Source organism: Accipiter gentilis, chromosome 24, assembly GCF_929443795.1.
Source record: "Accipiter gentilis chromosome 24, bAccGen1.1, whole genome shotgun sequence".
Classification (NCBI taxonomy): Eukaryota; Metazoa; Chordata; class Aves; order Accipitriformes; family Accipitridae; genus Astur; species Astur gentilis.
Genome location: NC_064903.1, coordinates 5,427,363 through 5,444,263, shown reverse-complemented (window position 1 = coordinate 5,444,263; position 16,901 = coordinate 5,427,363). Strand labels below are relative to the sequence as shown.

The window sequence follows — 16,901 nt, the reverse complement described above, 5'->3', positions numbered from 1 at the left end:
AGCTCTGGTGAAGGCTCCGAATAGAGTAGTCGTTCCCCAGCCCCGCGGGACCCATGGCCACACAGGGGATCGAGAGGACGCTTGGGCCAAGTGGCCGCGCAGGAGAGAGGGGATGAAATGAGGTGGCTGCGGGACATAGTGGGCACGCTATATTCCGTATACAAGCTGAAACCATGATGAATCGACAGAATGCAATATAGCAGCTTTTCATTGGAGAAACTGCTGTGAAAGTTGTTTAGCCTTTTTCATTAGGAAGCCTTACTTTCAAAGATTGTAGCTGTGCATCGAATGCTCCCCCAGGCCATGCCTTGGCAGGCAGCTCCTCAGCCCAAGAGGGACCTTTCGTCTTGGATTCCCTCCTCAATTCTTCCCCAGGCTCCAGGTATTACTCCACATCCCATGTAAATGCCTTTCTCCTTCTGGATGCAGCCTTTACCTGAAGGTCCCTGCTGATCTCCATTGCTCCCCTGTTGCTCTGCTCTCTCCCACAGCACCCAGGGCCACAGTGGGGCCCGATGTCCCTGGGGAGGCCCCTCACTGGTGCCCTCCCTGCACAGTGCATGGACCAGGAGGGTGGCAGGGTCACCCTAAGCAACAGGTTACCCTTGGGTCCCTCTTGGCTGCTGGCAGTTGGATTAGAGCATTTCTGCTTCTCCACCTCTCCCTCACCTCTGGTTGCTCTGTTGTTCACACCCACCCTTGCCCATTGCTGGGACTTTCTCCCTTTCTGCCTGCTCCTGTGGTGGTTTCTTTGCTTCCTTAAATGTCTCTCCTTTCTTCTTTTTTTTTTTTTTTTCTTTTGCTAACATGCATAGATTCTGCCCTCCATGGCATGGGGCTGGTTTGATTTCCCAGGACCTTGCTGCAACACACTGGGGACCATCTCCCCCAGCCAGGGCAGCATGCTGGGAGCAAGGGGAGCTGGGACCACTGCACTGAGGGGCTACCTGGCGGGACGGTGTTCTCCTTGCAGAGATGCTTTGTCCTGAGCGTCTTCATTTCCCCGCTCCGCTGCTGTACAAAGCGGGGCAGGCAGTATATCGGCAGGCTTGCTCACGGCAGCACCTGGCCCTTGCACAGGAGTTGAGGGGAAGAGCCACAGCTCCTCCCAGTCCATGCTGGAGGACAGGCACTGGGGCTACTCCCTCCACACTCCCCTCTTGGTGGGAGGAAATCCCTTTTTGGCTGCATGGACTCAAGGCTGCTCTTTAATGTCAGGCTCTGGCCCCTGGCCAGGAGGGGTGGGCGGCATTTCCACCTCCTTGTTATGGCCATACAGCCGGGGGGGGGGGGGTATGTCCTGTACAGCAGAACCCCCCTATTTCACTGCGTCCCTGTACTGCTGTTGCACTGTAACAGTTTGGGGGGGGGGGGGGGAGTTGGGGTCTGCAGCAGGAGGGAGAAGCCCTCTGTTTCTCCAAGCAATGGCCCTGCATTGATGGGGGAAGTCACCGCGGAGGATGCTCTACATCCTCCGCGGTGACTTTCCCCATCAAGTCAGGGCAGAGATTTTTTGGGTTAGTACCCACCGAAGCGGTTATTTTGGCAGCCAAAGCCTCCCGCTGTCTTTCTGGCAAAGGGGAGGGCGGTCACCAAACCTATTCTCTGCCTTCTCACTGTTGAAAGTGGCCATGCATAATTTATTCTACCCAGCTGCTGTCGCGGTACAACTTTAATGCACGCTGATTTGGTTACCAGCAGAGCTGGCGGGGACAGAGACGGTCTGTTAAGAGCTGGCTGCAGGTCCCTGAGCCCCTGAAGGTTAGAAAAGGGCAGGTCTGCGCTGTCCCCGTCCCTCCCTCTTGCTCACAACAGTTGCCATGTGGTCTGCAGCTCACAGCCTTTCCTGATGGGATAATCCGTGGCTAAACCCTGTGAGTACCAGATGGAGTTCAGGCCTGTTCTTTCTCTGTGTTAATAATCCAGAATGTCATTAATTTCTTTCTTATGCATTGTGGCAGTTTTTAGTTGTGTTCTTTTTTTTTTTTTAAAAAAAAAAAAAAGGCGGTCAGATGGTGACGTGAACATGCTTTTCTGAGATCCCTATGGAGTTAGCCCGGTGCATATTTGATCATCCTCGGCGTGCGAGACAGCTCTCCAAGTCCAAGATTTGAAAGCAGAGTTACTGTCTGAGCCAGCACAATGAACAAGAGAAAAGTTATTTTTCAGATGGGAAGGCTGCAGCCCTCAGCTCTGCTTTGCAAATGTGAAACCCCATAAAAGCCATTCCTTCCAGATGCTCACTGCTGAAATCCCGCTGCTATAAGCACCTGCTCAAAATTAAGCAAATGCTTTGCTTAAGCTCTAATTTAAGCACATGCTTATGTGCTTTGCTGACCTGGGGTGCACCACAGGACCAGACCTCCGAAGCTAACAGGAGGAAGCAGCAGTGAGTCAATACTGGTAGATGGCAAGGAAAGAGGCAGCTCCCTCCCCACTTTAAAGGGATGAGGTGTGGGGTAGTGTAGGGAGAGATCAGCTGCTTTACTCTTCTTCTGACCGAGATCAGAAAGGGGTGAAGCCTGCTGCGGCTGGTGTGGAAGTCTGGGTCACTAGAGGGTTTTGTTTGTGTTTAGCGATGGTGCTGTCTAACCACCCAGCAAGTCTTGGCAGCCCTCTCTATCCCTCCTGATGTGCTTGCACATATACCTAGCACCTCCCAGGGTTGAGAAGTGACTACAACAACCCAGTACAGTGCCAAGGCTTGTTGCTGTGTTGAGCTGAGGACTAGGTAGAACCCGCCGGAGGATCTCAGGACCTCACTGCACAGTGCAGGACCTGGCCCACAGCATGCACACAGATCGTCAGGGGCTGGTTCTCAGCATTTCCAGCCAATTCTGGACATCAGCGTTAGAGAAATCCGCCTTCTTGCTACACTTTGAAGGCACGTTCATGCTTGGTTTGGTTTTATCAGCAGTAGCTGGTTTCTTGTGTTTGTTTTTTGCTGTGGGGTTTTTCATTTTGAAGAAGGGTTTTGCAGCTTTGACTCAGGCGGTGTCTGCACTTCAGCCAAAGAGGTGGGTACCCGCGGCCGAGCCGCAGGTGCGGGGGACAGCTGGGGCACCCAGCAAGCCCTGCTTGGTCCCCACGCAGCCCTGGTGAGGGAACTGCCACTCAGCAACCTGAAATTTCATCAGAAAAATCATAATCTCTAATTGAGGGCTTGTGCTCCTGGTGCTGCTGTCAGGAGCAGATGTCTTTGGGGAGCTGCTCTGCAAAGACACCCCAGGCCCTGCGCACTCCACAACAGCCCATGACGGGAGGTTCGACTTGCACTGAGGACTGCAATTTTTCAGTCGAAATGCCCCAGAGGCTGGGCTTACCCTTAACTCTGTGTGGCTCAGCTATCACTCCTTCATCCCTCCTGCCCAGTTCTCTAGCCGGGACAGAGGCCGGGAGAGCAACAGAACCAGCCTTGTCTCTGCTGCTTGCCAGATGGGTAGGAGTGCCTCGGCCATATGCTGCCGGTGTAGGGTGGCCTTGGTGGTCGGAGGTGAAGATGGAGCTGAGCTGGTGGCCACTTCTGTGCAGCCTGGGCCAGCCCTGCTGCCTGCAGCCTAAACCTGCTCCTCTCCCCACCGCTACCCCTCTCTGTGCCGGGGCCGGACTGGAGCGTTATGCCCAGGGAAGGAGGGAGCAGGGAAGGTGTCACTGAGCACAGGCTCCCCTCTCCAGAAAAGTAGTGTCCCTTTCCTCAGCGGAGCCAACGAGCCTCCAGCTGGGCAATAACAGCTACACCACAGTTCTCGTGGCTCTGATGTCCAGCCTGGAGAGACATAAGGAGTTTGCAAGGCAGGTTCAGAAGTGCAACAATCTGGCTACTCCGTGAGCCACAAAGCTCAATTTTGTCCACTGAGATCTAGAAAGTGGGAAGAAATCAATCCCTTGTTGCCATTAATTTGAAGTGTTGGAGATTAATATTTAATTATTTGCATTAGGTCCTAAAAAATACTTGATAAAACAGACTGCTCTGCCTCAGCACTTTCCTCAGCAGAGGCTGTCTTCGTTACTGTCTGCAGGAGGGATGCTACAGCCTTGCAGGAGTGGGGAACCCCAGGGCAAGGGGGGTCTGCACCTCCTGCAGCCCCTCAATTTGGCAGCTGGCTTGCCCAGCCTGGGCAGGGGAGGCAGCTGCAAAATCAGGCTCCCCTCTCCCCAGAATCAGTTTTTGCCTTGACCCACTGCCACTCTGGGTTAAAACATCGCTGGCGCAAAAGCAAGGTGGCGATGGCCAGGAGAGGCAGTGGGCCGGGGAGAGTCAGAGCAGTCCCTCAGCCGGGGCCATCCATTCCCATTGCAGGTTCGGTGGAGAGCTTGTCTCACACGACCTCGTCCCCGCAGCCATCGCCGGCCGCCTCCACCCATGCCTCCCGCATCGCCGATCCCTCCTTCTCAGTCGACCACGCTGCTGCTGACGCATCTGCCGCAGAGGAAACCCCCAGCGAGTCGGAGTCGGTCTTCCTCCCCGACTACCTCTTCCTCTCCAACTGCGAGTCGGGCAAGCTCAGCCACAACAGGTAGGTCACTGGGGCAAACTGGTCCTTGAGCCCTGCCGCTCAGGGGAGGCTCCCAGGCACAACAGGGGACCGTCTGCCTAATCCAGTTTACAGGGGGCTTTTCGTAGCACAGATAAGCGGTCGAGCGTTGTATGCTGGTCCCGTCCCTCTCCAGGGTGCATGGCTGGGGACCTCACACACAGCCTCCCTGCAGACGCCCTTTCTGCCTGCTGCTGCCCAAGGTGCTCCACAAAGTGCCCCAGCGCCCAGCCCAGCTCAGGCGGGACCTTCCACAGCCATAGGGAAGGGACGGATTTTGTCCTGAACTGTGGGGTTGGTGGGTTGTTTCTTTTTTTGCGATGCGCTCGCTCAGTTGCGACCAGGAGAACAGGAAAGGGCAGGTCCTGAGCTCTGTCTCTGTGCAGGTGTGACAGCTGGTCGAATTCGGACAGATCTCTGGAGCAAACCTCATCGGACGATGTTTTTGTCGACTCCTTGCAGTCCCAGCCCTCCTTGTACCTTGTACAGCCGTCCAGCGCTGGCACCGTGCACCAGGACGGGGCCCCTTTGGCAAATCCCAGCACCGTGTCCAGGAACATAGACATTAGCGGGCCACCCAGTGACTTTTCCTCCTCTTCTCCGCTGCTGGGGACGCCACTGACACCAACTTTTCAGATTGACAAGAGCCAAAACGCGCTGCCCTTCGGTGTAACCCAGCTGGACATCCTGTCCAACACACCCCCGCCGCGGCCGCCCAAGCCAACCCACTTCTCAGACAGGAGAGGGGACGAGGTGGGCGGCGGGGCCATCCAGAACGGGCACGCAGGGATCTGCCGGGCTCAGGTCGCTCTGGTGCCCAGGAGGATCTCCTTGTCCAGCTTGGACAACATGAGGAACTGGAAAGGTGAGTGCATTTCCAAGAGCCAGCGAAGCAGGACCGGTGCGAGGGATGGAGCTGCCCACAAGCGCAGAGCGGGCGCCCACCTCCAGTTGTGCCTCCGTGTCCTCCCGCCTGCGAAATCATACACCACCCAAAGCAACCTGAAATGCTTGTTTCAAATTAGTTAGGGGGCAGGATTCGGACCTGTCCCTCGCATTCAGCTCCTGCTCTGTAAAAGCCCCTCAGTGTGTACGCATGGGCGGCAATTTGGCTGTGATCTCTTCAGGGTACCTCATGACTTGCTAGTTTTCCATGCCCCCTCCCTCTCCAAAAAAGAAAGCAGAAGAAAAACAAAAATGAAAAGCCAGCCACTGAGTCAGGCAATGCCAAACTCTGTTTATGCAGGTCAAAATGCTGGCTTGCACATGGGAAATGCCTTTGTAGTTGCGCTGCTTTGCTACATCCAGTCCTTTCCGTAACAGCAGCGTGTCTTTTCGCAGCTTAGAGTAAAGAACGGGAAGCCAGAGAGACGCTGGGTATGGGATGTAATCCCAGTTGAATCAGGGACTCTGTGTCCTTGAGCAAATCCCATGCTGTCCTTGCACTTCAGTCAGGGTAGCCTGAAAAGCCACTGCAGAGAAAGGCTCTGCTGCAAAGCAAGTTCTGCTCTGAGCTGAGGTGACTTTTCCACTTGTTCATGAAACACCATCATCACAACCAAAAGTAAGTAAAAAACCCAGAACATCAAGGTGTCAAAAACCAGCATACGCAGTACAAGAAAGTTTTATTTTAGGGAGCCACAGAACAGAGGGAGGCAGCTGGAATACCTGGCTGGAAATCATCAAGTATTTTGCAGTGATGTGTCATTTTCAATGAGGAAGAAAATGTAGGTTTTTAAGGACAAGCTGCTAAGGACAAGTCCTGCAGACTGCTGTAGTTTAAATGGCCAACCGGTGTTTGGAGCTGTTAGATCTTGCTCTTAAAGCTCAGAAGCTGAAGCAAGCAGATCTCTCCAGCCTGTTTATCAGTGTACAAACAATTCTTGGAAGGTTTCTGGAGAAACACCCGTCAGTGGAATTGGTATTCTTAATTATCAGTTACATTTGGTTGCTCCCTGAAAGGTGCTGCTCTTGCTTCTGCACATGTGCTGCTCTAATGCTGCCAGCGCGCTTGAGACAGTTAATGTTCCTCCAACCCAATTTATGCCAAAATGTTTTAAGAGGATTAAGTGGCCAAATGTCATGTTCTGCTACCGTGCTGCAAGGTTATCTCTGCCTGACAGGGGGCAGCAATGAATTAATAAGTGCTGCTATTTTTTCTTACCCTAAGTGCAGCTGAAACTATTTGAAAGGTTAAACTCTAAAATGTGTTTAACAAGAAAGATCGGAAAAAGAAACAGGGAGAAAGCAGCTGTTCCTCACCAGCTCCCAGAGTGAGCCCACTCAAGTTACTTCATTTTTTGCCCTTGGCAACCTGTAAAAGCTGAACAGATGTCATTAACCCAGCGCAAAGGCGGTGTATGCTGGTTGCAGGGGAACAAGGGGAACGTGAAGGGGAACAAGCTATACGTGCGCAAGGCACCTGTATCCTGGCATCTGCTGGAGCGTTGTGCCTGGATGTCTTTTTGCAAAGTAATAAATAAATGTAGCTGTCCCAGGACAGTGACCGTGTCTATCTGAATATATATCCACACTAATAGTATTGCTTTGCTCTTGTTCAGAACTTTTGCCATTTATGCCAATGCCATCACGAAGACCCTCAGCTGGAGTGCAGTGTTGACATCTCCACCATAACAGCAGGGACTGGATTAACATGGTTGCAGAGTTTTAAGGCATTCCCACAGAAAAGCCATTTTCTGCATAGAAAATAATTTTCCAGAAAAGGATGGTAGTTGTAAGCATCTCCCACTGCTCATCTTCTATGCACTGAATGCTGGATTTCAGGTGGTTTTGCTCTTTGCTTCAAAAATAAAATCGACCTACTCCAAGACAAAGGCCAGCCTGTACAAGGGAGTACTGTGACTGGTGACTTTTTCTCTGGCTGTTTGTTCCCCATCAGCTGGAATACTTGCACCACATCAGCATTTCTGGGTGACAAAGAGAAGACTTTTTCTCCCACCATTAAGTTCCCCCATGCACCCTGTGTGCAATAACATGTGCTTCCCTGGCACCTTACATACGAGGTTTCTAAATAACTTTCCAAACAATAAAGAATTAATATTCCTTAGAGTCCCTTTTCATATAATTTCCCCAATTTGACAGATGGGAAAACAAAGCAGGACTAGAGCAGGAGCTGGGTTTAAATTTTTGCTTGGTTGCTTGCTCTCCATAACACACCAGTCTTTTCCCAAGCTGCTTGTGTTACAGGAAGCATAAGTTACAGCTGGATTATATTACACATGAACATGTTCCTTGGTTTCATCATACTTAAAATAGAGGTCGCTCTTGAAATGCTACTGAGTTGGTTCTGGTCTTAGGTGTCATTGGATTTCCTCATTCAGGATAAATACTAGGAGTTATGGAAACTTTTTAAAGCACTAATTATTTCAGAGCCATATGCTTTACTCCAGAATTATCTCCGTAAGGTTGCACCGCCTTACCACATTTTTAATCACTTTTTTTTCCTTGCAGCAGACATGGAAGGCAGTTCTTTAAGAAGTCGGGATAAGAGGCTTAGCTTGAATTTGGTAAGTACTCTGCTTGCATAAATTTAAAACACTGGCACATGGCAAACTTCAGAAAGTGAATCATTTCACATCCTGATATTCAATCATTCCTCTCCTGTGTTCAGCAGGAGAATAAAAAAATGGAAGAAGTGCTTGGCTTTGGGCAACTTCTGTGCTGCTGCTTCGTGGCCGCAGGAAGCCTTGAGGGGGGGAGCACAACACTGAGCACCCTGTTTTTAAAGCAGATGAAGCCAGGTCTGTTGTGAAAAAAGATACCAGTAGCCTCAAGAATTAAACTGTTGACCAAGAGCACCTGAGAAAACTGCTTATCTCCTGAAAAAAGGGTCTAAAGCAGCCTATCATTTCGTGATCATGAGGGATATTTCCTCCTTAGGACACAGGAAAGTCTCTGCTCTCAGAGCGCCTGTGATTCAGGGCTCTGTCGGTCCAAAGCTTCCTTTGACAGACGTGGTTACGTGTAGCACCATCACACATCACACAGCCAGTCTTCTGCCTGGTGCTGGATACTGTTCTGTGTGGGAGATCCTTTGCTGCTTGTATGTAAGCTCTGGTGGTGGGCAACTCATATTTTTCTTCCCTTTGAAAGCTTGCAAGGTTTGTAATCAACCCCTCTCACCGCTCAGCCAGCGCTAACCTGCATGAAATTAATTTCTAGTGTTTATTCTCAGCTATCAGAAGCAACTTGTAGGTCTGTGTGTCTGCTCTCTCAGCCTCCACATTTGCAAAAATACAGCTCATCAGATGTTCTCCTTTCAGTTGTTTTTTGGTATGAAGGAGCCTCCTTCGTTTTATAGGTCAGAATTACTTCTCGGAGAGGCGAGTGCAGCCTCACTGAAGTTGGAAGGTTTAACCTACTTAAGTCACCGATGAGTTCGATCCTAGTTTCCAGCAGTGACTTGCGAAGTTCAGAAGGGGACTTCTCCGAAGGTGCTGTGTGCATCTGACCTCACGCATTTGTCTCGTGTCTTTCCAGCTTGCGCCTCTCAGAAAGGTCGCGTCAGGACTCTCCTGGCCTGGGGCTTGGCTCAGGTCTGTTGCCAGCTCACAGCACCTCCTGGCTTGCAGGGGGTTAGCTAGTCATTTATTGACCCGTTTCTCCTTCTTTTCCTCCTTTGCTTCCGAAGCCCTGCCGGTTCTCGCCGCTCTACTCGACTGCCTCGGACAGCACGGAGGACAGCTACGTGCCCATGCGCCCCAGCACCTCTCCCTCCGCGCCCGGCTCCGACTGTTCCCCCGACGGCTACATCCCCATGAGCCCCGGCTCAGCCACGTTTACCTTCCCTGTCGTCAGCACTGAAAAACTCACCAGCCCATTACCTGAGCTTCCCTCAGACCTGGAGCCCCCTCCAGTGAACCGAGACCTCAAGCCTCGTAGGAAATGTAAGCCCGGACCTAAAGTGCAATTGGCAGCCAGGGGGTCCTGATGGTGGGGACACGGGCGACCTCCTTTGATAGTGTCCTTGGCACGTTTTTAAGCGCTTCCCGCTCTAGAAGAGGGATTGAATTGCTGTGCAAGTGGCTTATAGTACTGTAATGTAGGATGCGCCTGCAGGGTTGTTGGTGAGCAGAGGAAGGGTGTCCATGCCTACTTTTGCCGTTGAAGGCCAGGTGGCTGCATTAGCGTGGCGCATGGCTTCAGACCTACGCTGACTGCAAATGACCAAGTGAATGTAGCCTTGGAGAGACAGCAGACTAAATCCTGCAGCTCTGAAATACGTGTATTGCTGTCTCACCAGCTCCCTGACCTTCCAGGAACAGGACATCCAAACACTCAAATACTCAAACTTGATGTGTGGGCTGTTGGTTAAACCTCTGTTGGGTAGGCGCAGCTGTCTTGGTTTAATTAGGAATTTCCTGCAGATGCTTTTACTGATGGTAATTTTCCACTCCTGCTTTTCATGGCATCTCCAAAATCTGGGTTGCGCTTCCAGAGGATATACTGGAGACATAATTCAGCTTTGCCGTGGCGAAATCGTCTAAACCTAGCCTACATTAAAGCTCTTTGGGCTGCAGAGCCACAGGGCTACTCAGAAATTGGTCCAGGAATTGCTACTGTGAAGTGGGGATGGAAGCTTAGATGATTGCCAGGAAGCAAAACAAGCTCAGGTCGTTTTTTAGAGGGTTTTGAGAATGGAGTGGAAAATGTACATTGGCTGATGAGAGGAATGATTTTGATCTCCTCGTGTAGGACCTTTTTGTTTACAAGAGAGCCCCAAACCTGTTTTGACCTGTAGGCTGAACTGGCCTCTCCTCTTGAAGGCAGCGTATGCAGAGCAGATTTGAGGCAAGCATACGGATCTTGTGGGGCGTTTGCTCTCCTTAAGCCCATTGTATTTATTCTGTAATTTTAGGGTAAATGAGGGACTTTGCTCTCCAGCACTGACTGAAGTGGTCATTTGTTACTGATTTCTGTTGTGGTTATATCAGTTATGTTCTGTGAAATACTCTGTTAGTTTCTTGCTGTCAATATAAAACTGCATTTTTCTAAACAGTCTGTAATTTTCATTAGCTCTGCTATTGGAAATGTAGTTGGTTTTGTATCTACTTGCAGCACGGCCACCTCCTCTGGACTTGAGGAGCCTCTCCACGATCCGGGAGCATGCTGCCGTGACCAGGATGTGGACTGTGCCTTAGTAAGTCAATAAGCAACCTGCTGTTCCAATCTTTTAAGCATTAACATTGTGGAATGGAGTTAAAAATAACTTATCATATCCCATGAGAAACAGTTTCCTGGCAAAGTCCACAAACAAAATTTCCCAAGGGCTCCTTCCAGCATCCCCCAGGCTTTCGCTGTCTCTAAAAAGCAAGGCTCCCTTTCACGACAGGCAGCTCCAGTGTGTTCAGCATCACGCAGTGATGCTCAGTCTGTTTTGAAGATTTCTTTTGGAAAGACTGGAGCTGGTCTGCACTCTGGCGTGGCTGCTGCAATGGCTAAAAGCTTCGCATGCCTTAATTCTTTTTTTTCAAAGTGATAGAGCCATTTTTGTTCCTGAAAATTAATACAGCAAAGAAGAACCAGATAAGAGAAAGATCTGCCTGACTCGTAGCCTGGGTGTAGACTTCTGCACTGCCACACAGCAATTCAGACTTGATCTGTTGGCGTGACCTTTTGTCGCTGGAAATTCGTTGTGGGGTGAAACAAACACTTTTGGTCCCAAAGCCCAGGTAGTAGGAACAGATGATACTGTGGGCCTCCAAGGGCAGTGAAAGACTCATCTTCAGGGAACTCGCGAGCAGGGGAGGACTGCAGCCCGCTGGCTGGGGGGATCTTGGCGCTATGGGGAAGGGCTGACGGGAGAGCCAGCTGTGCTGAAGCGTGCATGCAAAAGCCAGGAATTCCCACAAACATCCTCTGCATACCGCAGGCGCTCTGGGAAGTGCTAGCATGAGTGCCAGACAGGGCATTTCCACTCCCCCCCCCCCCCCAGGCAGTCATTTGGAGGGCAAAAGGGATACGAGATGGGCAGTTTCTCCGTTGCAGACCCCTCTCTCAGCCGTACAGTCCAAAACCGGTTAAGCCCTTCGGCGTTGCCTGCCGCGTGCTGCCTGTTAGGGAAACCCAGTAGCCTGCCTCCCAAGCTTCCCTGCCAGAGCGCTGTGGTTAATTAGTGCTGACACAGTGCAGAGTCCTGAAGGATAACGAGCTCAGAGGGAGTTTGCATGTTTTACATTAACAACACTAAAAAAGAAGTATGCCCGGAACTAATAAAGCAAAAGGAATTACACTGTTCATGCTGCACAAAGTGGCCATCTAATTTCCTAATAACTAACCCCATTGTGCTAGCCTGCAATAATTTACTCACGATATACCTCTGACAGTTATGTTAGTGGAAGAGATTTCCCTGTACAGGGCTGAGTCGCAGCCATCTCCATAGCACAGATAGCATGTGTTTACACTGTGTTCAAAGCCAGACAAGTTCCTCTGCATGCACCTCCAGTAGCTGATTAATTCACATCAATCTGCAAAATCTGGATACCCACACAACTAAGTAATTGCCCCATCAGCACATATTACCCGGATGAATGATATCTGTCTCTGTGCCCCTTGTTGGAGAATCGCTCCAATGTTTTATGTTTTCTGTCATACCTGACGTGGCAAACTTTCATAAATCCAGAAAAAAAGAATTAAAAAAAAAAAACCAACAAAAACACTCATAGCACACTTTTTCTAGAACTAAGGAGTGGTTTTGGACATCCTCTCCATAAAGGCTGCAGCGTTAGTGTGAGTTTATTCACCATATGGACTGTGTCAGGCTTTGGCTTCATTTCAGAGCATCTGTAAGATGCTTCCTTAACCTCTCCTGTGTTTTTCTTCATAGCAATCGAATGAGCTTTATCTCACCAGAAAGAGACGGTATTAATTCAGCAAGAATATTTGCCAATTCAGTTTCCGGAGAAGAGGAAGAAAGTTACATTCATATGGTAATCTTCATTTTCACACAGCCATCCTTTGCTTTATTCTGCTCTGTCACATTGATGGAGAATGCAGAAGTTTGTTTTCTAAGAAAAAATGTTGAGGAGGTTTGTCCTTTGCCTTCTGTTTTTAAAAAAAAATGATGAAATGGTTTTAAACCAAAGACACTGGGACCAATTTACGGAGAGATAAGGGAAGCCCTTCTTCTGCTCTGCAGAACTCAGCTGTTCGCCCACGAATGTTGCTGAGCAGTTCCAAGAGATCACAGGGATCAGCCATATTTACATGAGAACTCATTAAGGCTAAGGAAAATTAAATCTTTTCACCTTTTAAAAGTGTGCCCTGCAAAATCTCCTAGGAAATGACAGAAAGCCGTTAGTGCACTTCCTAAAGAAACACACCAAATATTGTGCAGAAACAGAACTCCCATTAAAGTCTCTTATTGCTTCTGCTTTGGCTGGTGGCACTAACCCCACTTCCCATCCCATGAAAGACGAACATCTGGCTTTGTGGCTTCCTTTTCTTCATTCACTCTTTAGCCATATCTTGCAAAAGACCAGAATCTTGGTTTCCTTTGAATTTAGGTGGAAATGGATCTCAAATCGTTTGATCTGAGCCAATGTCTATAGATTTGGCTCCGTAGCCAAAGCCCGATGGCAATAGCTATAGAAATATCTTACAAAACTGACCACAGTCTCCATGAACCATACTCTCAAATTTTAACCCACACTTCTATTAGTTCAAAATCTGCTCAGGAGGGCAGTTCCAGTTGTAACTACTCTCCATTTGATTTTTCTAGTCAAATAAAACTTTCCATACATTTGTGGTCATCTGTGATTTTCCTGAGACTGATTTTCAGTTGCTAGGTTTGAACAGAGTTATCACCATTTCTTCGAATTCATAGAACGATGATGGTTAAGAGGGCACCCCTGCAAATCTGAGCATTCCAAGGGCGTGGGTTGAGAAGCTGGGCGCAAGTCCTTCCTGATAACAGTGAATGAAAATCAGCCTGGTTTGCTTGTTTTGCCATAATTACCAGGAGAAAAAGGCGCTCAGTTTCTTTATGCCATCCCGCAATTAATCAGCGTTATCCGGTGGTTAGTCACCAAATACACCCTTGGCATAGAAAATCCTGTGGGTGCCAACCCTCCTCACTCGCGTTCTGCCGGATGAGTATCCCACCTCACAGCTGTAGTCCTGCTTCTTTTTAGGATCGTGTTTTAAGAGCATTAAAAGTTTCTCTTCTTTCCCGACAGGAACACAGACAGGCAACGTCTCCATACAGTGGTGCTTTTCCATGGACAAGGAAATCTAACCTTGATTACTTAGCATTGGATTTTAATTCTGCTTCCCCATCCCCTGTACAGAAGGTATGAGTAATCTGAAAAACCCCACAGCCTCCTGTCTTTTTGTTTGCTGGGAGGAAAACAAGACCCAGAGTCACACTCTGCCAGGTGCCCTAAGTATCATGACGAAGCCAGTCGTGTTTCCAGCTGACTGCATTTGTGGCAGGCTCAAGATTAATATAATAAAAGCACTATTAGGCTGATGACAAGGTGTCCTTAGCGTCACTCATAGGGATGCCATTAACACGAGCTCGGCAGAGGGCACGAGACTGCCCTGGGATGTGCAGCCTCGAGGGCTTGTGGGCAAGCTCGTTGGTGCTTGCAGGATTTCTGCATGCTCTTTCATTTTCATCAAGTCTCCACAAACCCCTTCCTGCTAGTTTTCCCCCAAATCTCTTTGCAGTAGCAAGTTTACTGCCCATGATAAATTCACGGATTAAAACTGTAACATCTCTCGCGACATGGCAAAATGTGTATCTTTATTCTTGCATCACCAAAAGCATTTCAATTTCCTTAGCAATGCTGAGAATATACATTCCTTGTTCCAAAGAGCTTATAACCTGCCCAGGTGGGGGGTAGGTACCACTGCAAAGCAACGAACTGTTGTTGGTTTGGGCCATTTTACATCCAGTGTACCTTTTTCCCCATCAGCTAATACTCCTGAGTGAGTGCAAACGACTCAAGACTCCTAAGCGTTCTTATTTAAACCCTCCCTGTAGTTAAAATGCAGTTAGGTTATCCCTGCAGCAGGGAAAAGAAGAATGAGAAGAGAATTATTATCTGCATAGAAATGGCCAGAAGAGCTCATTTCCCTCGCTCACTGTGCTGGGCTGAGTGACAGGGTGACAGATGGATAATTATAGCTAAAGCAGGCTGTAAAGCAATGCTTTTGTCAGCTGATGTCACTGTGAGCTTCAAGGTGAAGTGAAGCAATCAAGGAACAAGGGAAAGGGAAAACAGAAAATCAAGCCAAGTTTCACTAGCACCCCCTTTCAACCCTAAAATTAATACATTGGTTTTCTCCTCTCTCTCCCACAGAAACCTTTTCTCTCTGAGGAGCAAAGAGTGGACTATGTCCAGGTAGACGAACAGAAGACTCAAGCTTTACAGAACACTAAGCAGGAATGGACAGATGAGAGGCAATCGAAAGTCTAAAGGAAGAAGATCTGGGATCTGGAGGATTATATTTTTTTGCACTGGAACCACAATGTTAACGAAGCAGCTATCACAGTAGAGTTCAAAGGCAGAGAGAGTTGTAAGATGCTTACAGTCTGTAGAGGAACGGCATCTTTAATGGAAACCTTTGATTTCAACTGGAAATAGTATGCTGAATGAGTGAGTGGTTCACTGATGATTAAAGTAATGCATTACCCTTTTTACTGCCCTTACCAGTAAGCTACATGGTACCATTTTCTGGCATGATTCTGCAACAAGTCATACACTTAATGTTAACAAATCCACTACATGTTGCATTAATCTAGTTAGTCCTGCCTTCTCCCTCTGTTGCATAATTCCTAGTTGCTAAAGCTATTTTTTTATATTCCTACAAATACTTCGGGTGCTCAGAGTGCTTTTACGGCAGTGGGCATCTGGCAGGTATTGGTGACTAATCAACTAAGGGCTAAAAATACTGAAACAATAAAAAGAACTTTTTGAATATGTAGTGCTTAAGCAAAGAGAATTTTGGAAAATATTTTTCCTCTGGGTTTAAAAGGTCCGACTCTGAGCTGATGCTGTCAGAAACTCAAAACAGGACTATGTACCGATGGGACTAGAACGCATGGTCTTTGACCCTCTGGATGACGGTCATCGTATTAAGCTTCTTCTCTCCATTGTGGCTCATACTTGTCGCCTTTCTGTCTGATTCCTACTGATGTTTTCTCCCCTATCTTGAGGAGTGTCTTCGGCTCGGCACAGCACAGCTGCTCCTCTAGCAGGAGGCTGCAGGCACACAGCTCTTGGCTGGCCAAAAAATAGAAAGGGAAGCTGTGAGCCTGTTTCTGCAAGTCTTGGGAGAACTGGCAAAGGATCAAGAATGCTTTCATCTGAACTGCAGAAGAAATGCCATTGGAATTGCTGGTAGCAGTCGTCGAACTGATTGTTTCACTAGACCCACCCCCCCCCCAAAAAAAAGAGAATTAGGAAGTGCAGCGTGCTCCGAGAGAGGCTAGCAGGCTTGCCAAAATAAAACAACAATGCGCTTACGCGGCGTGAGGAGCTCTGGGTTCAGGAAGCTTATCTACCTTGGGACTTGTTACAGGCACTATCTCAGGATCACATATGTGTATAGTTTATAACATATTTAACTTTAAAAGCTTGGCTGCGATCTTTCTTTTAAGGTGGCACACAACCACTTGAATCACGGCAGTACGCAGTCCCGCTGAGTGACCCACACTGGATTTGATCTTGCAGGCTTTGCTCATGCAGGTAAGTCCCCCTAGCCATAAGAGGTCTGATCCTGTCAGCAAGGACAGACAGCCAGGACCCTTACGAAAGACTTCCTCTTCGACAGTGCCAAGCCACTGGACTCCCTTCACGTGCCTGTTGCTACCACATTGTATTACTGTAATCTGACATCCCAAAAATGCTGATTTACCAAACAGAGGTTGCAGAAATGTCATTGCAGAAACCACTGGCATTTCAAGGCTCCTACTTACTGTCCTCCACGCACCCATTCTGCTTCAGCCATTTGGGCACTCTGGGAGGCTGAGAGACGCGGCCGAGTCGAACGTCCTGCTGGGAGAGACAGCGTAGCTAACAGAAACACCATTTTTCTCCTACCTCAAGAGAGCTGAAGTGCTTGCAAGTCTCGCTGCTTCTTTAGCGCAAATACAAAGCTGGGGATCTGTGGTGACCGGGCTCTTGTTAGCTTACCCTGCGAGAACAACGAGGTTCACCAGCGCCTTTATTGACTCTGGGGCAAACTGGGCACCCAGGCCTGCGGGCGTAAAGTGTCCTGACTAGAGCTGCTTGGAAAACCGGGATTTATACTGCAGAGAGCTGACCTGCTGCTTCCTCCTGCTCTGCTCCTCCCCCACCCACCAAAGCTCTAAAATGAAAGCTAATGCTCGTAAAAGTT

The 16,901-nt window shown here is 48.9% G+C and overlaps 1 protein-coding gene across 4 annotated transcripts in view; it reads left to right on the top strand.

Annotated features, from left to right (window-relative positions):
- The window catches only part of GAB3 (GRB2 associated binding protein 3), a 63,711-nt gene extending 47,768 nt beyond the window's left edge, over positions 1-15,943 (top strand). For 3 of the 4 annotated variants that reach the window (XM_049827263.1, XM_049827260.1, XM_049827264.1), the window contains 8 exons: positions 4,301-4,517; positions 4,922-5,400; positions 8,007-8,062; positions 9,187-9,442; positions 10,614-10,695; positions 12,382-12,484; positions 13,733-13,846; positions 14,861-15,943. In XM_049827263.1, coding sequence (XP_049683220.1) covers positions 4,301-4,517; positions 4,922-5,400; positions 8,007-8,062; positions 9,187-9,442; positions 10,614-10,695; positions 12,382-12,484; positions 13,733-13,846; positions 14,861-14,977 — 1,424 coding nt within the window. In that variant the 3' untranslated portion in view covers positions 14,978-15,943. The remainder of the gene's footprint in view (positions 1-4,300; positions 4,518-4,921; positions 5,401-8,006; positions 8,063-9,186; positions 9,443-10,613; positions 10,696-12,381; positions 12,485-13,732; positions 13,847-14,860) is intronic. The other variant, XM_049827262.1, reaches the window with a different exon arrangement.
- Positions 15,944-16,901: the final 958 nt, after the last annotated feature.